This window comes from Anomaloglossus baeobatrachus, chromosome 3 (assembly GCF_048569485.1).
Source record: "Anomaloglossus baeobatrachus isolate aAnoBae1 chromosome 3, aAnoBae1.hap1, whole genome shotgun sequence".
NCBI classification, from domain to species: domain Eukaryota; kingdom Metazoa; phylum Chordata; class Amphibia; order Anura; family Aromobatidae; genus Anomaloglossus; species Anomaloglossus baeobatrachus.
The window spans coordinates 384,625,178-384,647,905 of NC_134355.1; the positions used below are offsets into that span (position 1 = coordinate 384,625,178).

The 22,728-nt window shown below is 37.2% G+C and overlaps 1 protein-coding gene across 3 annotated transcripts in view; it reads left to right on the plus strand.

Annotated features, from left to right (window-relative positions):
• The window catches only part of COL12A1 (collagen type XII alpha 1 chain), a 220,316-nt gene extending 199,229 nt beyond the window's left edge, over nt 1–21,087 (plus strand). For 2 of the 3 annotated variants that reach the window (XM_075340200.1, XM_075340202.1), the window contains 11 exons: nt 473–568; nt 855–908; nt 1,084–1,137; nt 6,825–6,878; nt 7,121–7,192; nt 11,901–11,936; nt 12,227–12,293; nt 14,059–14,247; nt 14,394–14,471; nt 16,510–16,680; nt 20,121–21,087. In XM_075340200.1, coding sequence (XP_075196315.1) covers nt 473–568; nt 855–908; nt 1,084–1,137; nt 6,825–6,878; nt 7,121–7,192; nt 11,901–11,936; nt 12,227–12,293; nt 14,059–14,247; nt 14,394–14,471; nt 16,510–16,680; nt 20,121–20,281 — 1,032 coding nt within the window. In that variant the 3' untranslated portion in view covers nt 20,282–21,087. Of the gene's footprint in view, nt 1–472; nt 569–854; nt 909–1,083; nt 1,138–6,824; nt 6,879–7,120; nt 7,193–11,900; nt 11,937–12,226; nt 12,294–14,058; nt 14,248–14,393; nt 14,472–16,509; nt 16,681–18,997 lie in introns of all 3 variants that reach the window. The other variant, XM_075340201.1, reaches the window with a different exon arrangement.
• Nucleotides 21,088–22,728: the final 1,641 nt, after the last annotated feature.

Here is a 22,728-nt window from a genome sequence, read left to right on the forward strand (position 1 = left end):
ATTCCTAAAAATGGGGATGGTTTTAAAGTGGTAAGTCCAATTTCTTTTTACAGAGAGTTTGTAATTATATGAGGTGGATAAAAGAAAAGAAAGAAAAGTGAGTGGTAGTTTTCTTGTAAATCAGCAGCAACATTCTCTTAAGTGAGAACTGGAATGAATACTTTGTATTCAGAGATATAATATACTGTAAGTTGTGAATAATTGGACAAGAATTGAGAAAGAGAGTTACTGTATGAAACACATTCCAAGCATACCAGAATTGTGTATTAAATTAATTTTCCGCAAATCCAATGTTTGGAGTAGAAGATACATGTGGAGGGCCTTCGATAAAGAGTTATTAACTTGATGGCCAGAAGCAGACTCTTCATGTAACAAACACTCATAAAGATTGGGAAGGAATGATAGAGGAGAAGTCCTATTATGTTGATCTTAACTCTTTAACATACTAAAATTTTATGAACCCTATTTTTAGGGCCCCCCAGGACAACGAGGTGAACAAGGTCTACCTGGCCCACAAGGGCCTCCTGGACCACAAGGACCTCCTGGACTTTCTATTCCTGGAGAACCTGTAAGTTGGAAAAAATGGAATTTGTAAAAAATGTGTTAAAATATATCATATACTAAGTATTCAGGTAAAATATTTTGTGGTGATTCATAATCAAGTGTAAGCTGATAGAGATATAGTTATAGCAGAGTGATGTACAGCACGTCTGAAATTCTACTCCCAATCCTATTAAGTATTTCATGTTCAAAGTGTTTTAAGTATGTTGAGATTACATATTAAATAATGTGACATTATGAAGTCATACCTAGATTGCAATGAATGATCTATATTTCACATTATATTTATTTAGGGTCGCCAAGGATTCAAGGGTGATCAAGGTGACCCTGGATTGCCAGGAAGAATGGTAACTTGTTTGCTTCAGTTTCTAGAAGTTTATATTTTTATTTGCGAAATGTTTAGTATATTAAAGAAGATACAAGTTTTGGTTTAACTTATTTAATGATGTTTACATTTGATTTTTGAGTTCAGCTTAATTAATTTGTCTTCACCATTGATTTTTTTCTTTCATTTTTTTCAAGGGATCGCCTGGGGTAACTGGACCACCTGGACCCATGGGACCACCAGGAACAAGGGTATGTTCTCAAATCCAACTTTTTATCATGGTTGTATTGTCGAAAAGATTGTAAAGTTGGTCAACAATTGGATTAGAAAAGTATGCTAGGTCATCAAGGATAATAAAGAAATAGCAAATCTAAACTCCCTTTGGCAAGTATTTTGGATTCCGTTGTAGCTCATCTGTAATATGCAGCTTGATTTTTTTGATGGAGACATTGTCTTACATTATCTTTATTCATGAATGTAGAGGTAATTTGTAGGGAGAGTTAAGTTGTCATAAGCTTCATTTATTGTAGTCATAAAAGAGAAAGTTGGAATAAAGATCACCCTAGTGCAGCAGGACAACTGTGCTAACCACTATATTATTAGTTAGATGCGTTTCACTCAGTTGACATAGTCAGAACTTACTGCATCTCCTAAACATTCAGTTCTAACACATCTTACCAATCATCTTGAATCTTTTAATGAGTGTCAGATCAGATACTTGTAGAGTTAATCCTTATACATTATACAAATGACCTACAAGCAGCTTGTGGCGGTGGCTGGAAAAAGTTCTGCTCAGCCAAACTGTCCTTCTGTAATCCTTTCTTGTAACAACTTATCCAGAATTTTATTTTACTTCAATTGTTTAGTTCATCTTAATAACTGTAAATCAAATAAGTTACAGAATTGCAAAGCAAATACTGTGCAAAATCCTGCAAATCTATATTTTTAGACTTGTGCTCTTCAGGCATCAAAAGAGAAGTCTGGGAGGGAAAATATGGGATTGTGTCATTGCCAAACAAAACGAGGGATTATTTGGGTTAGCCAGTAAATTTAACACATTTGTTTCCTTTACATCTGGGCTGCAGGATTCCTGTGGAGCGACAAACACTAATCTTGCCATGTGGACAGTAACAGATTAAGATTAATGAACCATATTGTATCTGCGTTATAGATATTTAATGTGCATAATGATGTTTAGTCTGTATTTTCATTTATTAATATTAACACTGGGTTAATCAGGATGCAATACATGGGGGTAATTTATCAAAGATAGCTGAGTAAAATTGGGAGGGGGGGGGCAATTACTCTCTCAATAGCCAAGGAATTGGTAGCTATAGACATCTGCTCTACTATTCCTTTGCATTACTTTTTAGAAATCTGCCCCATTATTTTTCATGGTGTCAGTCATCTTTTTTGGTTACCTTTTTAGGGGGGGGGGAAATTGGATTCATTGGCCTCCTTAACAGTGGTCTGTGGCTGCTTGATGGATGGGGGAGTGCCACCTGTTACCTGTTGGCATCTTAGGTTCTTCTTTTGAGTAGCCATTGATTGTTGCTGCATCAAGCACACATGACTTTGCGCCAGGCTCCTACTCAAAAGAAGAGCTGCAGAAGCCAGCAAATAAGACTTGGTTCTCCCTCTCCCTTGCAGCAACTACAAACTACTGTCATGATCGATGAAATGGGATGTAGAAATAAATTTGAGCCAAGTCTAGCTCTGACATGTAGTCAGTTATGCAGACATTATTTACTAGACATTTTTCTTGTAGGGGACAATATAGACTCAAAGGGTTACCCCTTTGTTTTGTGGCATAGACAAGAATAATTTCTTCCAAGTCATGGCTAGAGATGAGCGAATCTCAAGTTCGATGTTCAAGGTTCGGGTTCAAACACAGACTAAAAAAATAGAGTTCAGTTATGAAGTTCGAGCAAGATACAAGTGGAAACCACTCAAGTGTGCAGCGATGTGCTTGGGTATGATTAATGCTCAGCTCTGTGCGAGCCACTTGCAGTATTTTATCAGCTCGCACCAAGGGTAAAATCAGTGTGATCAGATGTAGTGTGCACACACATACACAAAAAAAAAATGGAAAAATCCCTCCCCTGCAAGTGTTCTGCTTATGGCTGGCTGCTTATGGGAGGAGACACAATTTGCTCAATTACTGACTTCCATTGAGGTTCAGGTCAAGTCAGGGTCACAAACTCAACCTTATCTAAGGTTTGACTGTACTAAACATCTCTAGTCCTGGCCACCCCAAGGCAGTGATTTGAAAACAGCTAAGCACAGTTGACCTGTACTATATGCTTATCTCCCATAGAAATTAATGGAAGTTACTGAAAAAGCACAACAAGCCATGCTGTTTTCATAACTCCCAAGTTGTTTTTGTAGCTCCCATTCATTTTGTAGGACAGATTAGTGCAGCTGCACCCAGTTCTGGTAACCCTAACTCTGATGTTCTGGACATAGTTTTTTCCATCTTGACTATGAAAGGCAGAAATGTCAATAACAGTTCATTGTAGTCCCTATATAGTGACAGAGTGGCACAGAAATACTACTATAGAGAGCCATAGGAACTCCGACTGGGTCACAATTTAGTTAAGGTTTAATTTCATGATCTATATTTCTTAAAAGCTCTTGTATTTACAAAATGAATATGTTAGTCATGTAGTTACATCAATGCCTATGGGTCACTGAAGGTGCTATATATTGAAGGATTGCTGAATAGTGAGCCACATGCACACTCCTCTGGAGTGATAGGCCATTTATTGTTTTATTTGAGGAGGGGATAGGGAATTATACAAAGAAAGTTTTGTTTGGACTGACACCAAAGGAAAAAGCTGGAACCAGTAATGATAAAACAGAGGAGAGGTAAACATTGATTCGGGTTTATTACACAAATCACAATACAAAAATTTTTCTTGAATCCATATAAGATTTCCAACATCAGTGATTCATTTTAAACATTCATCTGGAAAATGGAAATAAAAGACTGATCAAAATAACGTGTCAGAGATTGTTGGTATCTATCTTCTGAGTGTAAATATCACATCAGTATAATCATTCCTACATGGTAGAGATTTATATTATTTTCAATACTCTTATCACATTCTACTGATAGGAAAATATTATATCATTAATTATCAGAGATTTTATTATGTTGCGTGTGCGGCGAACAATTTTTATTATAGTTGTTTGCTATGCTGGATTTATAAAACTTATTTAGACTATTTTACACCCGGTTAAATGTTGTTGCCTAATGTAATTTTTATCGTTGCTGGCTTTAGAAATTAAACTTTTGCCAGTGGATCCCAACAAATTCAAAGATTGGGGCTGGGGAACTCGAACATCCAGAATGTAGAATTTTTCAGAAATTTTGTTTTAACTTGGATAAATAGTCCCAGGGGCATTTGACAGTTTCTTATCTACCTTTTCCATGTAATATGCAATTGGCAGATGTCTCTGGTGGCAGATTATACCCAATTGAGAAAATAAGTAGTTGAAATTGAAATTGACGGATTATTCTCTTCGACATACAGTGCCTTGGAAAAGCATTCAGCCCCCTTGAATTTTTCAACCTTTTCCCACATTTCAGGATTCACACATAAAGATAAAAATGTTAATGTTAGGGTGAAGAATCAACAACAAGTGGGACACAATTGTGAAGTTGAATGAAATTTATTGCTTATTTTAAACTTTTTTAAAAAAAATAAATAACTAAAAATTGGGGCGTGCAATATTATTCGGCCCCTTTCAGTTAATACTTTGTAGCGCCACCTTTTTCTGCGATTACAGCTGCAAGTCACTTGGGGAATGTGTCTATCAGTTTTGCACATCGAGAGAGTGAAATTCTTGCCCATTCTTCCTTTGCAAACAGCTCGAGCTGAGTGAGGTTGGATGGAGAGCATTTGTGAACAGCAGTTTTCAGCTCTTTCCACAGATTCTCGATTGGATTCAGGTCTGGACTTTGACTTGGCCATTCTAACACCTGGATACGTTTATTTGTGAACCATTCCATTGTAGATTTTGCTTTATGTTTGGGATCATTGTCTTGCTGGAAGACAAATCTCCATCCCAGTCTCAGGTCTTTTACAGACTCCAACAGGTTTTCTTCAAGAATGGTCCTGTATTTGGCTTTATCCATCTTCCCATCAATATTAACCATCTTCCCTGTCCCTGCTGAAGAAAAGCAGGCCCAAACCATGATACTGCCACCACCATGTTTGACAGTGGGGATGGTGTGTTCAGGGTGATGAGCTGTGTTGCTTTTACACCAAACATATTGTTTGGCATTGTACCCAAATAGTTCGATTTTGGTTTCATCTGAGCAGAGCACCTTCTTCCACATGTTTGGTGTGTCTCCGTGGTGGCTTGTGGCAAACTTTAAACAACACTTTTTCTGGATAGCTTTGAGAAATGGCTTTCTCCTTGCCACTCTTCTGTAAAGGCCAGAGTTGTGCAGTGTACGACTGATTGTAGTCCTATGGACAGACTCTCCGACCTCAGCTGTAGATCTCTGCAGTTCATCCAGAGTGATCATGGGCCTCTTGGCTGCATCTCTGATCAGTCTTTTCCTTGTTTGAGATGAACGTTTGGATGGACGGCCGGGTCTTGGTAGATTTGCAGTGGTATGATACTCCTTCCATGTCAATATGATCGCTTGCACAGTGCTCTTTGGGATGCCTAAAGTTTTGGAAAAAATTTTTTAATCAAATCCGGCTTTAAACTTCTCCACATCAGTATCATGGACCTGCCTGTTGTGTTCCTTGGTCTTCATGATGCTATCTGTGCTTTAAACAGAACACTGCGACTATCACAGAGAAGGTGCATTTATACAGAGACTTGATTACACACAGGTGGATAATATTTATCATCATCAGTCATTTAGGACAACTTTGGATCATTCAGAGATCCTCAATGAACTTCTAGAGTGAGTTTGCTGCACTGAAAGTAAAGGGGCCGAATAATATTGCACGCCCCACTTTTCAGTTATATATTTTTTAAAAAAGGTTACAATAAGCAATACATTTCGTTCAACTTCACAATTGTGTCCCACATGTTGTTGATTCTTCACCATAAAATTAAAATTTTTATCCTCATGTTTGAAGCCTGAAATGTGGGAAAAGGTTGAAAAATTCAAGGGGGCCAAATACTTTCGTAAGTCACTGTAATATACTAAGGGGGAGTCAATCGCTTTCTTCACCATGTTCTTCCGACATTAATGGAATGTGTATAGGGGCATTCATTTTGTACTGTTTTAACCCTAGAACGCGCAAGCATAACAATCTACCATAGAAAACAAATGGCCTAGCAGGCCTGCGAGGCCCCAGGTATGCGTTCTAGGGTTAAACAGAGATGAACGTTCATAGCTCTATCATAGATATAGGCTTTGTCACAGTGTTGTAATCCTAATCCTAAACCTGAATAAATGAGCAATCAAAAAGATTGCCAAAGTAAGAAAAAGGGTCTGTTTTTTTGCCAGAAACAGTGTAATCCGTGTAATCTATGTCTGTACAACTCCATCATGTAGATGAATTTGAAGGAGAATGCCTTGCACTGCCCATGAGCAGATATGAAAAAAAGCAGACTTTTTCAAATCTTGAACAACCCCTTTAAATTGAAGTGATTACACCTGTTAAACATTATTTCAGCGAGTAAAGGAGAAATATTCATTGTTAAATGCTCATGCTTAGCACGAGTGAGGTGTCCAGTTCAGAGTGATGTAATATTTGGCCTTCTCATACTATTTTTTATTCATTTTTTGTGTTTCTTTTACAACACTTTTGCTTATGTATAGCTTTCCCATCTTAAGTAGTATGCAGAGAATGGTCAACAGATGACATATACTTTGTAGATTAGATTTACACTTAGTAGCTGTGATGTATATATACTATTTTTACAGGTTTATCTAACAGAAGTATTTTTTGGTTTCTTTCTTTAGGGTTTTACAGGCAAAGATGGGGCTGTCGGACCCAGAGGTCCACCTGGGCCAGTGGTAAGTGGTTTAACGCCATGCAATTATAGTACATTGTACGATGCTGGAATATTAACTACTCCTTACACTCTTCAGATGCCATTGTGGCAGCTGAGTTACACTGTAGAGTGAAAGCATCTGCTAGTGTAAGAAATATGATCAAGCAGGCTGTTCATGTGGAAGACCCGTGACAATTCAGTGTATAAAGATCTGATAACATTTTCAGTAACAACCTATATCAAATGTACCTTTCTACTTTACAGGGAGCACCAGGAGTTCAGGGAGCACCAGGTCCAAGCGGAATGCCAGGAAAACAAGGAGATAATGGTTTACCCGTAAGAAAAATTATTTTCTGCTGTTTGAGAACAAATAGCTTTTCTTTTGAAGCTTAATAAACATCTTAATGGAAAGCCAAAGTTTTCCTTTTAGTTGACAAGGTAGCAAAATTTTTGGAAGTATAATTCTGCAGTGCATCATTTTAACAGTTGCAGTAGTTGATTGTTGGAATTTGAGGTAATCATTTTCCATTTGAAACGGCACCAAGATCATCTGCCAAAATATATAGTTTTACTCTGTGTAAATACTAAGAGCTAGATCAGCACATTTACTAAAATGTGCCTGAATTTCATTGCTGTCTCCCTCCTAAATTATATGTCATTTAGAATAAGTGATATCCAATCTTTTGCGGACAGTTTTCCTTTGGTTTAACAACTAAAATGAGACAGTGGTTAATGAGGCATCAGTCTTGGTAGAAAAAAAGTACATCACTGGAAAAAAACAATATTTGGACATAATTATTAATGATTTTTTAGCTCAGAAAGGAATAGTGAAGCTTATCAATTAGAGCTTATTCAGAGGCAAAAATGGTTACTTCTAGTGCAGTAATTATCTCCAACCTGTAAACATCATGGCACATTCTTGTTGCGATTTATTTTTGTTAGATTCCTTGAACCTTTTGTACAATTCATGATTTGCAGTAGATGATGACAGTGTTGATTTTGTTGGGGGAAGTGACTGGCTTTTATGTTAGGGTGGTGTCACACACAGCGACGACGACAACGACGTCGCTGCTACGTCACCATTTTCTGTGACGTTGCAGCGACGTCCTGTCGCTGTCACTGTGTGTGACATCCAGCAACGACCTGGCCCCTGCTGTGAGGTCGCCGGTCGTTGCTGAATGTCCAGCTTCATTTTTTGGTCGTCGCTCTCCCGCTGTGACGCACACATCGCTGTGTGTGACAGCGAGAGAGCGACGAAGAGAAGCGAGCAGGGAGCAGGAGCCAGCGTCTGGCAGCTGCGGTAAGCTGTAACCAGTGTAAACATCGGGTAACCAAGGGAAGACCTTTCCCTGGTTACCCGATATTTACCTTCGTTACCAGCGTCCGCCGCTTTCACGCTGCCTGTGCTGCCGGCTCCCTGCTCTCTGCACATGTAGCTGCAGTACACATCAGGTAATTAACCCAATGTATACTGTAGCTAGGAGTGCAGGGAGCCAGCGCTAAGCAGTGTGCGCGGCTCCCTGCTCTCTGCACATGTAGCTGCAGTACACATCGGGTAATTAACCCAATGTATACTGTAGCTAGGAGTGCAGGGAGCCAGCGCTAAGCAGTGTGCGCGGCTCCCTGCTCTCTGCACATGTAGCTGCAGTACACATCGGGTAATTAACCCGATGTGTACTGTAACTAGGAGTGCAGGGAGCCAGCGCTAAGCAGTGTGCGTGGCTCCCTGCACATGTAGCACAGCGACGCGTGTCGTTATGATCGCTGCTGCTTCTGCTGTGTTTGACAGCTAAGCAGCGATCATAACAGCGACTTACAAGGTCGCTGTTGCGTCACAGAAAATGGTGACGTAACAGCGACGTCGTTGTCGCGGTCGCTATGTGTGAACCCAGCTTAAGACTGGGTTCACATTTTGTGTTTAGGCAACTTTACACACAGAGATAAATCTTTGGCAGATCTGTGGTTGCAGTGAAATCATGGACATATTGTTCCATTTGTACACAGCCAGAAACATGGCACTGATTATCCACAATTTCACTGCAACCACAGATCTGCCGCAGATTTATCTCTGTGTGTAAAGTGGCCTTTTGTCCTGCATTTCCAGGATTGCTCCTTGTGTTAATTTTAAAAGTGTCTCTATTATTATATTTGCCACAAAAAGTCTAAAAGAGAGTTTTGGGGCATTTGTCAGGTCAGTGTATATCAATATAGGTAAGAAAAAGAAGTATCAAATCGCATGTTAGAGTATATAAATAATCCTATAAAAACATCTCCAGTAAATTGATACCATAATGATGTATGAATGACAGATTGTGGTGTACACCATGCGTCAAAGCCATCTGATTAAGCTATACTTCATGAGATTTCCAATAGCTTTTTGTTATCTGTTTAATAAATGCCAATAGGTGTTGAATGCATTAAACATATTCCCAACAGTGGCATCGCTAGTGGTGTGAAAAAGTGTTTGCTCCCATCCTAATTTCTTATTCTTTTGCATGTTTGTCACACTTAAATGTTTCAGATCACCACACAAACTTAAATATTAGACAAAGATAACACAAGTAACACAAAAAGTTGTTTATAAATGAAGATTTTTATTATTAAGGGAAAAAGAAATCTAAACCTAATGGGCCCTGTGTGAAAAAGTGATTGCCCCTAAACCTAATAACTGGTTGGGCCACCCTTAACAGCAACAACTGCAATCAAGCATTTGCGATAACTGGTAATGAGTCTTTTACAACGCTCTTGAGGAAATTTGTCACACTCATCTTGGAAGAATTGTTGTAATTCAGCCACATTGGAAGTTTCCAACCAAGAACCACCTTTTAATGCCATGCCACAGTCCTGCTGTATAACTCAAATGAGCTTCAGATTGAGGTCACAAACAGATGGTTGAACATTGTCCTTCAGGATTTTTTGGTAGACAGCAGAATTCATGGTTCTGTTTACCACAGCAAGTCTTCCAGGTCCTAAAGTAGCAAAACAGACCCAGACCATCACACTACCACCACCATATTTTACTTTTGGTATCATGTTCCATTTCTTAAATATTGTGTTACTTCTACACCAGATGTAATGGATCATACACATTCACAATAGTTCAACTTTTGTGTCGTCAGTCCACAGAATATTCTCCTGATAGTCTTGGGGATCATCAAGATATTTTCTTGCAAAACCTAGATGAGCCTTTATGCTCATATTGCTCAGCAGTGGTTCTCATCTTGGAACTCTGCCATGCAGCCAATTTTTTCCCAGTCTCTTTGTTATGGTGAAGTCATGAATACTGACCTTAACTGAGGCAAGTGAAGCCTGAAGTTTTTTGGATGTTGTTGTGGGGTCTTTTCTGATATTTTTGATGAGTCGTTGCTGTGCTCTTAGGGTAATTTTGGCCAGCCTTCTGGAAACATTCAGCACTGTTCCATGCTCTCGCCATTTGTGGATAATGGCTCTCACTGTGGTTCACTAGAGTACAAAACATTAGAACTGGCTTTTTAACCGTTTCCAGAGTGATAGTTCTCAATAACTTTGTTTCTCATTTGTTCCTGAATTTCTTTGGATCGCGACATGATGTCTAGCTTTTGAGGATCTTTTTATCTACTTCACTTTGTCATGCAGGTCCTATTTAAGTGATTTTTTTCATTGAGAACAGGTGTGGCAGTAATCAGGCCTGAGTGTAGCTAGGGAAATTGAATTCAACTTCCAAAAGACATGATAATACATAGTGAAATTATGTTTTATGGGGGAGGGGCACACATAGTAATAAATACCTTCATTTATAAACATCTGTTTCTGTTTACTTGTGCTATCTTTGTCTAATATTTCATTTAGTTTGGTGATCTGAAACATTTAAGTGTGACAAACATGCAAAAGAATAATAAATCAGGAAGAGGGACAAACAAATTTTCACACCACTGTATAGCCATAGGCTATTATTACATCTGTCTGACACATCAAGAAAAGCTATGGGAAAGCGTAGGACATATCTGTTAATAGGCTTCTTTTAAAGGCTACAGATAATGGATGCACTGTTTGGCATTGCTCACAGTCTTAGTTTGACATATAAGTTGGTAGATTTTGCTGGCATATGCATTAAATGAAAGCTGAAAATGCGACCAATACCTAAGCAAAATAGACTGCACCCATGAGTGATGGATTTCAAGTTGGAGGTGAAGCTAACTTAAAAGCAAGTGGATTGTAAAAGGAGATTGTATCCGAAAAGAAAGGGTGCTTGTGTTGTCACATTAAGGCTAAAATATTGGGACATAGAAAGCCTTTAAACATAAAAGCTCGTCCTGCTTAGGGGATAAAAGATCAGACAGACTTCACCATATTAAAGATTTTATTTGTGTTACTGGATTGAACTTTCACGAAATACTCTGTGTGGAGGCGAGAGGATAAAACAAGTCACTCTTTACTATACTTCAGAAACAAATATGTTGGCAAGTAATATGTGCAGAGATGGCATTGTTCAGAAATATATTCACTTTGATCTTCACTACTGGTTTTAATTATTGTGGTATATTAAATGCTTGTGAACATAGGCAAGCCAGGATAAAAGGGTAGCATCAAATTAATAAGGGTGCCTTGCAGATGTTTCCGTGCTTTAGTTTAGAGGATGATTAGTCAGCATTTATCAAATGGGAAAGTAGACATGATGGAATAATTGAGGGATTAATGCGAATGAACTTGAGTTTTACGGTCGGCATTTAACTTATACAGTTAAAGACATGGCTGTGATGGCCAGAAAGCATGTTCTATTATCACATAGCTCCAATCTGCTGATTCACTGTTGCATGACCAGTACACATTATACTGGATTGCACAAATACTTGCTCCACTTTTCAATACATCTGTGACAGATAAAAATCTGTATGCTTAAGGTCAACTTTAATTTATTGGTGGACATTTTAACAGCTGGGGATCTAGATAGAGCAAAATGACACTAGTTCATAAAGAATGAGTGAGATGCCTGGATAGCAAACAATACATATATAGGCTTTTTTGTATTTCAATACAATATAAATCGAGTGTAATTTCTTTGCAGGGTCCTTCAGGACAGAAAGGAGACAAGGGTGAAAGGGTAAGTGAATAGATCAAATATATGTATCAGTCTTGCACTATTTCATAGGTGCTTGGTTAAAAATGATATCTGCATGCTGGAAATAGGCCATGTATTTTGTGAGATTTCAGGCTTTTCTAAGGGGTTGCCTAATGGAAACGTTTGTTTCTGTAAGGTGCACTTGGTTTAAAATATTTACACTCACCCAACCCTACCTTCAAAACTTGTACCTTTTACTTTCTGCATAATATTCCTATGTTTAACATATTAACCTTCCATTGATGATCTGGTTTATGCTTTTTGACCTTAAGGGTGATATGGCTTCCCAGAATATGATGAGATCGGTTGCGCGACAAGTTTGTGAACAGATGATAAACAGTAAGTTGAGATAATTGCCTTATTTACAAATAGTACATCAGTACAGGTACAATTTGGAACGATTGGGATTGATGGGTGGGAATTAATATGTTAGCCACTGGTAAAGTTAAAGATGTGTGTATCAAGTGAAACATTTTGGGGGGGAGGCGGGGTGGCTATTGTATAAACTTTTGAACAACAATCCTAACAAGAGTACAATATATAATTTAGTAGCCAGAGATTTTACTTTATAGCTGACTGGTTCTCTGTATGGAGCAGTTGATTTGAGCAGATTTTAAGTGTATTTCTTAATGATCACAAAATCTCATAGATATGGGATAACCTTTAAACTTCAGAACACACATTTACTAGTCTATTAGGCCATTCCAGGTTTCCCTCTATGCCCACTCATTAGGACCACCCACTGGACTCCTAAACTGAGAATTGCCAGAGGTTTAAATGAAAAAAAAAAAAATACCAAAAAGACCCTAAATCTTTTATTCTTTAATAAATCAATTACATACGAATTGTTGGACAATTGTGTGATTTCAATATATTATTCACACTATATAGATCTACAAAATATATAATATATAATATATTAGCAATTAAATTCATAGTAAAGGGCAGATATTGTTATTAAGCAAAGTAGTTATTTTGTCCTTAATGTTCTTGACTTAATTATGGAATGAAAAAAGTTACATTGCTAGGGTGCGTGATAAAACATCTATAGATTACAGATAATTATCGGGGTTACAGTTGTATAAGTGCTTGTTTGCTAGGGTGCATGATCAAACATCTATAGATTACAGATAATTATTGGGGTTACAGTTGTATAAGTGCTTGTTTGCTGGGGTGTGTGATAAAACATCCAAAGATTACAGCTAATTATTGAGGTTCCAATTATATAAGTGCTTGTTTTCTGGGGTGCGTGATCAAACTTCCATTGATTACAGCTAATTATTGGGGTTACAGTTGTAAAAGTGCTTGTTTTCCATATTGTAACTGAGTTTACCCATTGCAAATCATGATGCATTTATCTTCCACTGAGAACTTTGATGTTTGTAAATTTTGTATGGGCACACATACATTTATCAGTAAAAAGGGATGTAATAAGTACCACTAATGGAAAGTAAATTAAAATATAATATTAAATTGGCTCTTGATATTTATCATATTTTGCTGAGTTTATTCAAATGGTATGTAAAGTTGAAATACTACAAATTTTGAAAATACCAGAACCAAAGAAGCAGAACTGCATTGAGTAAGAAGATTTTGTCTTACTGACCTCTGTGCTAGATAATTATAATATATGTAATTATCCCTTTCTACTTTCGGCATTACTCAACAGGTACATATTGCATTATGGAATTCAATGCTAAAAAAGCAAATAGGATTTCTTTTTGTGTTAACAGTAGACTGTCAAGATTATTGACTAATGATTAATTTCCTGCAACACCACAAGCTTTTCAGTGCCAGAAAGACTGAATCAAAGTTTAAGACAGATAAGCACTTGGCCCACCTAGCCTGCCAAATATCCCTCTGAGGAAAATCCCAGACTAATTTTTGTGCCATGCCTACCCAAGTTTTCTACAGGGAATGCTCTGCTCACATGCTATTAGAACATCTACATTAAACATTTGTAAATATAGTCTGCTGACATTTGATTAACTTCTAAGCAATATTATCAAGAGATCCCAGTGTTTCAAGCTAAGTTAGGCTTTATTGAAAATGTAACACATGAGTCAACGCTCAATGCTTACATCTAATGTTACAATTTTTTTAGGTCAAATGAGCAGATTTAATCAAATGCTAAACCAGATTCCAAATGACTATTATTCCAACCGTAATCAGCCAGGACCTGCAGGTCCACCAGGTCCTCCAGGCAATGCTGGACCAAGAGGTGAACCTGGATCTAGTGGCAGTTCTGGATTCCCGGGAACACCTGGTCTTCAAGGACCACCTGGAGAAAGAGGTGGGTGTATATGTGAAATTAAATGTCAATGTTCAATGTAAAACAAGGTGTATTTTATGAAAATATTAAAGTAACATGTTACAATGGCTGAAATGTCACTGTAGCAGAAAACCCAGTCATTATTTATGGTTGTTCACTTTTTTTAGGTTTACCAGGAGAGAAGGGAGAGAGAGGCAACCCTGGAATTGGATCTCAAGGACCCAGAGGGCTTACTGGACCTCCAGGTTGGTATATATACAGTAGACAGTTGTTTCATCTATGGGCATTATGATACTAAGTGCTCTGGGTAAATATAAAGACAAAGTAATATAGGTTACTTAAGAACTTCTGAAACATAAATATTTTTTCCTAATCGGAGGTATTTAATTTCATCATTACTTAAAGCCTGCTTTACACCATACGATCCAGCATACGATATCGTATGCGATCGTACCCGCCCCCATCGTTTGTGTGGCACGTTCAATTTGTTGAACGTGTCGCACAAACGAATAACCCCCATCACATGTACTTACCCGTCCATACGACCTCGATGTGGGCGGTGAACATCCACTTCCTGGAGTAGGAGGGACGTTCGGCATCACATTGACGTCACGCGGCAGCTGGCCAATAGAAGTGGAGGGGCGGAGATGAGCGGGACGTAAACATCCCGCCCACTTCCTCCCTTCCGCATTGCCAGCGGGAGCCGCAGGACGTAGGTAAGATCTGTTCATCGTTCCCAGGGTGTCACACACTGCGATGTGTGCTACCCCGGGTACGATGAACAACCTGACGTTCAATTTATAGGAATTGAACGACGTGCATGCGATGAACGTTTTACCGTTCAATGGCAATCGCACATAGCTGTTACATGCTACAATGTAACTTACGATGCCGGATGTGAGTCACTTACGACGTGACCCCGCCGACACATCGTAAGATATATTGTAGTGTGTAAAGCGCCCTTTAGTCATCTCAAATGACTATATATTCATAATGACTAAAATGACTGATAGAAAATATTCTACTGTAGTAAAATCAAGACTTCTAGTTGGATTTTCCAGCAGTGTACTGTTAATACACTATGATATTACAAATTCCACAACTAGGAAAAAAAAAGAAACAATATCGTGTGTTGAAAGATTTTGGTAGGATCCTTATCTAACTTCACTGCTAGTGAAGCCAAATATGCAGTCAGTTGGTGCGAATGTTGAGTGTTGGGGATAATGGGGGAATTCTGATTATAAATTTTAAGAAACAATGAACAGTTAAAATGAAGTATGTTGTAAAAACCTTTCTCTTTAACTGCTCTATATATTAGAAGAACTTTCAAGCCTAAATTGATTTACTTTAGTTAGAGCCCCTGTGACGGTGTTTTGAAAGCTACATCATCATTTTTTAAGCCAACCTTCTCCTACTTAGCGTAAATTTTATAAAAATGTATAATATGATTTATTTCCAAAAGAATATTTTTTGCAACTTAAAAACTTGGCTTCTGGTATATTATTCGGCAACTTCAATCAAACAAATTCTAGTAAATGTAGTAGTCTTTAACATGGAAAAAGATTTGTATTGTTAATCCTAAATCCACATTTCCTATCATGCTGTTAAGATGTTACAGGATGAAATGCTAGATTACAAATAGTCTTATAATCCAAATTTGCAGCGCTCTAATCTGTTCCTCACCATACTGTCTGATTATAAGCTGGAAACTTGGCTGCAGAAACTTTTTTGGTTGTTTCTGTATTTCATTCTCTAGTTGAAACATGATTTTTTCATTACAACATGTACAAGCTTGCAACTATTTTATCCTCACTTGGTTCAAGATTTACATTTTAGCTTACCATAATAGTGATTGCTCCAAAAACAACATTACTTCATCTGTCCCTAGGCCACAGAGTAGCATAGTTGATGCACTTCTAAATTTTAATTGAAATTCAGTGCGCTTTCAAATGTAGTAGTTTCCCCAGAGGTTATTATTACATCTTAGTAGTGGAAACAAATCTGAGATTTCATTGATATTGTTAAATCAGTTGTATCTTGCCAATTCATATTTTACACAAAATAGGCATTGTATATGTTACACGCATTGCAAAGCCTAGAGAATCTTAGCCAGCAATTTAATTTTTGGGTTCCTTCATTAGAAACATATGTCAAATTTAAAATTTTTGTTTTTACATTGTACTCATGTCTAGACAGTTTGTGAGCCAAATGTATTATTAGTTGTGCTTTAAAACAATAGAAAACAAACCTCAAAGGGTTTTATATTTCTTTCTGCAAAACTAGGACCACCAGGTGACTCCAGGACAGGACCACCAGGATCTCCAGGCTCTTCAGGGCCACCAGGTACTCCGGGTCGCCCAGGCAACCATGGCGTAAGAGGTCCAACAGGTCCAGCTGGCTACTGTGATGCATCACTATGTGCAAGCATTCCTTACAATGGTCAAGGATACCCAGGTATGCAGGCAAATACATAATGTCAATACTTTCTATTAGCTTATATTCATCTAAAAATGAATACTATTTTTACTAACATGGTTAAAACAAGTCTGTACTGTACATATGTGTTGTAACTACAAAGTCTTCCATAATTGTCTCCTTATAAGCATATAAGAAAATTTATAAGATTGTTGAGAAAATTAAAATGATCCCTTAACTGAATTCATTTTCTTAGTATCTACCAAAAACTAGATATTTCATTTTAGACTACATATTTAATATACATAGTATAATATGCACTGTATCTTTTGTTAAGGGACCTTGATTCAAGCGATGTGGGCTGTTTCCTGTAGTTTTGATACAATTACTGTTTTAGCATCAGGATATTATCACTAAAGGACTAGAAAACCTGCTGCCCTGCAGTTCTCCATTCATAAACTCTGTATAAACCCATCTCCACTACTCTTTGGCAGTTTTCTGCCTGTAGAAGGGACTTAATAATATATGTGTAGGTATTTTTGCATTGTATGGTTGCTCATACAAAGGAGACCTTGTGGTTTGATTTCTTTACCTTTTTAGATGGGAAGAGTCTTCAACACCTAGCTATACACATGCCCCCATGACATCACAGGTTACATCCAATGGTAGGGGAACTGAACTTCCTATATAACCTGACCGCATATCCTGTGAAGTCCTCTTTGTTCACACTGCCTATACACAGTGTACACAGGAAGCTGCTAATCAGTGGAGGGGTGGGGTTATACAGAAATTTACATTCAGAGAATTTGTAGATCTCCAGCAGATAAAACAGTGACTTTATCAAAACTACTGCAGGACACCCAATTAATGACAAATTTCTGGAATCAGGCTATCTGCCCCTACATTATGCTGCTCTTAGATGGGAAAGCAAAAGCTTGCTGATAGATTCATCTTAACAAATAAATATTCTTTATATATATATATATATATTAATATTTATTTATACAGCTCTGACAAAAAATTGTTCTTTTATTCTATAAACTACTGACACCAAGTCTCCAAATCTTCAAGTAATAAATTTTGTATTTATTTTCTGATAATGAGAAATGGTCAAAATAACAAAAAAAAATTTCCTTTCAGACCTCAAATAATGCAAAGAAAACAAGTTTGTAATCATTTAGAAACAACAATACTAATGTTTTAACTCAGGAAGAGTTCAGAAATCAATATTTTGTGGAATAACCATGATTTTTAATCACAGCTTTCATGCGTCTTGGCGCGCTTTCCACCAGTCTTTCACATTGCTTTTTGGTGACCCTATGCCAGTCCTGGTGCAAAAATGTAAGCAGTTCTTCTTTGTTTGATGGCTTGTGACTATCCATCTTCCTGTTGATTACATTCCATCAGAGAGGATTACCTTACTCCAGTCCTTTATGGTCTAATTGGGCAGATTAAACTTTGTGAAGGACTTATAAATCAAGTCGCATAGAAAGTTATCCTGGAAAAACAGTTACTTCCTTCTGCTCAGGCAATGTTCCCCAACTCTGAGGACTGTTTTTTCCAGCAGGACAATGCGCCATGCCACACAGCTAGGTCAATCAATGTGTGGATGAAGGACAACCACATAAAAACCCTGTCATTGCCAGCCCAATCTCCAGGCCTGAACCTCATTGAGAACCTCTGGAATGTAATCAAGAGGAAGATGGATAGGAAGATGGATTTTTTTTATTTTGACAATTTCTCATTTTGAGAAAATAAATACAAAATTTAATGCTTGGAAAATCGGAGACATGTGGAATAGAATAAAAGAACAATTTACATTTCCTATATATATATATATATACACAGTATATATATATATATATATATATATATATATATATATATACATATAGTATATATATATATATATATATATGTTAGATAGAGATAGAGAGGGATCACTTAGAGGACTTTTACAAATATAAATACTGTATTGCCCCATATTTATATCTATTTAACAAGAAGCAAAATATACTTATATAAGCAAAATATAAAGGTTATACTCCATAAATTGTATATTTTTTTTGACAGTAGCCAGGCCAACCCCATTCAGATGTTAGTGACCACTAGGTTGTGGGCTCCATAGTGATTTGAGTAAATATGAGCAAATCAGATTGTTGGCCTTAAAAACAATTAAGACACGTTTTTTAACCTTAAACTCATAAAATTAATCTACATGTGAGACAAGAAAGTGGAGAGTGATGAATTGTACAATCTGTAGTAATCTGTACAATCTGTAGTAATGTATAGGAGGAAGACAATGTATTTTCATCTCTTACTTTTATACACTAACCTCATCTTTGACCTGTTTCAGGTTCCGGCTAACACATTTTCTAAGCCTCCAGTGCTGCTTACAGTTTGAATTCATGAAAATCCTGTTTCTGAGATGTTTGCGCACGTACTTAATCTGAAATGATTCTTTTGGGAAATTTCACCATGGATATAGCTAATGACTTATACTGCCATCATTTAAAAGGGAAACTGTTCTTTATACTAACAGCATTCCAATGGGACCCAAGACAGCGAAGTGAACTTACAAAGTCTGTTTGCTTTCTGTAGTGAAAAAGTCATGTCAAATATATGAAAGACATAGGGCCTCAGTTACACAAGAGGTCATTATAGCTACTAACTACTGTATCTGAGGTAACCCTATATATAGAGATTTAACATAAGGAAATAGAAATGATGTATGTAAATAATAAACTAATTGTGGCTTGTAAATGATTTGTATGGGATCATATCCACTAAAATCAGTTAACATTTTTTACCATGAGCTAATACATTAAAGCCTGCTGCTTGCTGTCTGCTAGAATAACCATTGACCCTCTCATCCCTAATGAACTTTACAATGTTATTCCTTGTCAGGCGCAGATCTAGTGTATGCTTTAAACATAATGCACTCCATTATTTATTATGTCATATTTGGGCAATTCACAAAAACAAATATCATTAAATTATTACAGGTATAACAATCTGAAAGATATATCAATGTATACCTTTCAGTAAAATGTCTGATCTTTTTAATAACCCTGAACCTATTTATAGTACACTGATTTTAACTGGTGCATAAGTCTAATGGTGTTAACTGTTTAACAATTCTAAAACTGTTAATTGTCCTTATGATATAAAAACACACATATATATACAGTATATATATAAACACATATAGTTATATGTGTATATATATATATATATACGCATATATATATGCACATATACATATAAACATACTTGTGTATGTATATACAGTATGTATATATATATATATATATACATATATATATATATATATATATATATATATATATATATATATATATATATATATGAAATCTGACAATTAACCACAGTACCAAAGTCAAATTATCTTTACTGTTCCTTTGAATGAATGTTGTAAGATAATTGTCTTGTTCAATCGGACAAATATTTTCAACCAGAACCCTATCAACCTGAAAGCGGAGCCGTTGAGCCTGACAATCAACCTTACGTAGTCCCAATACCACAAGAACAATCAGAGGATGAGGACTATGACCATCATGAATATGCTGAACATATGCGGTGGAGAAGATCCTTAAGAAAGAATGTAGAGAGATCTTAAATAGTTCGGTATTTTGTTTACTATGTGTGTCACTTCCATCTGACCCTTATCAGCAGATACATGCAAAGTAAGCAGATTGGATATTTCCACAAGTCACTTCAGGATACTGCAGTCATGAAATGCACTTACATGTATGTACACAAGCCATTTTTTGTGAGTGCTGCATCAAGATCTCACCATATGAACCACATGCGGCTTCTTGTCTGATGCTCTCTATAATTGCGTGTAAAATAGGTTGTGCTTGCATTGTCGACTGCCTAATGTGTGAATAAAGATGATAATTTTATTGCAATGTTACATAGTAAAAACCAAAACCAGGAACAAACTTCCAAGCAGCTTTGTGTCTGAACAATGTTGCCTGTACCCTACACCAAAAACCATATTCCTACCCAGAAAGCCATACTCTTCCGCCATTAGCCCTCCCATCCAAAGCCTGGGATATAATGCTTTTATACTCTGCCTACCTTTAAGCATCCAGAAAACTTTTTACATAGCTAAATATACTGTGCCCATTAGGTTCAGGATTATATTGTAGACACATTAACAGTTACATTTATGTCAACTTGCAGTTGATCCTGCAGAAAATGAAATTGCATGTATGTACTGTATATTTAGTATGGACAATTTTCAGAATATAATGTTCTCAAAGTTTCTTAGTTTCTTAGTTCTCAAAGCAGTTTGAAGACTATGAAAATAGATTTGCTATTTCAAGATTTTTAACTGCAAATTGTGAATTTCACTGCCTTATATTTTTATTTATTTCTGAAAAAAAGAGGCGTTTTTTCAATAAAACTACTGAAAAGAAATACATTTGTTTCCAATGTGTTATTATTATTTATAAAAAAAATCATACATTTTAGATACATTATTAATTATGTTTCAGAAATAATTTTATGAGCTTTGTGCATGAATAGAATATATAGTAACACTCCCTTATCAGTTAGGCGCCAATGACTTTGCATGTTATATAATTTATGACATAATGTTGAATATGTCTCAATGTAGATCCAATTATAAAGACTCTGTTGACTTTTTTTTCTGACAATATGGTGCTTGGGGAAAGGAGAGATCAGTAAATTTGTACACTGTCCATCCTGTCCATAGGTGTGGAGAAGCTTCTCTTTTCTCTAAGTCACATAAGTGTTACATTATTATTATTTATTATTATTTATTATTATAGCACCATCAATTCCATAGCGCTTTACATGTGAAAGGGGTACGCATAATAGCTACAAGAACAATAATCATAAACAATACAAGGCACAGACTGGTACAGGAGGATAGAGGTCCCTGCCCGCGAGGGCTCACAGTCTACAAGGGATAGATGAGGATACAGTAGGTTAGGGTAGAGCTGATTCTGCGGCGCTATCTCAGACTGAGGATTACGGCAGGTTGTAGGCTTGTCGGAAGAGGTGGGTCTTCAGGTTCCTTTTGAAGCTTGTCAAGGTAAGCAAGAGTCTGATGTGTTGTGGCAGAGCATTCCAGAGTATGGGAGAGGCATGGGAGAAATCTTGGATGTGATGGTGGGAAGAGGAGATGAGAGAGGAGTAGAGATGGAGATCTTGTGAGGATCGAAGGTTACGTGCAGGTAAGTACTGGGAGACTAGGTCACAGATGTAGGGAGGAGACAGGTTGTAGATGGCTTTGTATATCATGGTTAGTGTTTTGAACTGGAGTCATTGGGCAATGGGAAGCCAGTGAAGGGATTGGCAGAGAGGAGAGGTCGGGGATTAGTGGGGGGACAGGTGGATTAGCCAGGCAGCATAGTTTAGAATAGATTGTAGGGGTGCGAGACTGTTAGAAGGGAGGTCACAGAGCAGGAGGTTGCAATAATCCAGGTGGGAGATAATAAGGGCATGTACTAGGGTTTTTGCAGCTTCTTGGGAAAGGAATGTACGGATCCGGGAAATATTTTTGAGTTGGAGGTGGCAGGAGGTGAAGAGGGCTTGGATGTGTGGCTTGAAAGAGTTATCAGAGTCTAGGATTACTCCTAGGCAGCGAGCACGTGGCACTGGGGAAAGTGAGCAGCCATTGACATTGATGGATATGTCAGGTGGGGGGGTTGAGTGAGGAGGAGGAAAGACAATGAATTCTGTTTTGTCCATGTTCATTCACATTCACAACCTACTCTAGCTTTAAGGGGCACTTACTCTCCTTAAAGTGGATCATTGACTAGATTTTTTTTTTATGTAAACTGAATTCAATTGGTCTCATTCAATTGGTGCTGCTTCTCTGAATCTGGAACTGTTTTTTTTATCTTTTACACCTCTCTGTTCCAAAGTTATTCCCTCTGTAAAAATAGTGCAAATTTTCCCCTCAACTAACTCGGCATATGCCACTGAACCGCTCTGTTCTGAACCGCTCTGTTAAGTATTTGCTTTTACTTCTCTGATGCTGGCCAATGAAAACACTGCCATGCCCATAGAAAATGTGTGTGGTATATGCAA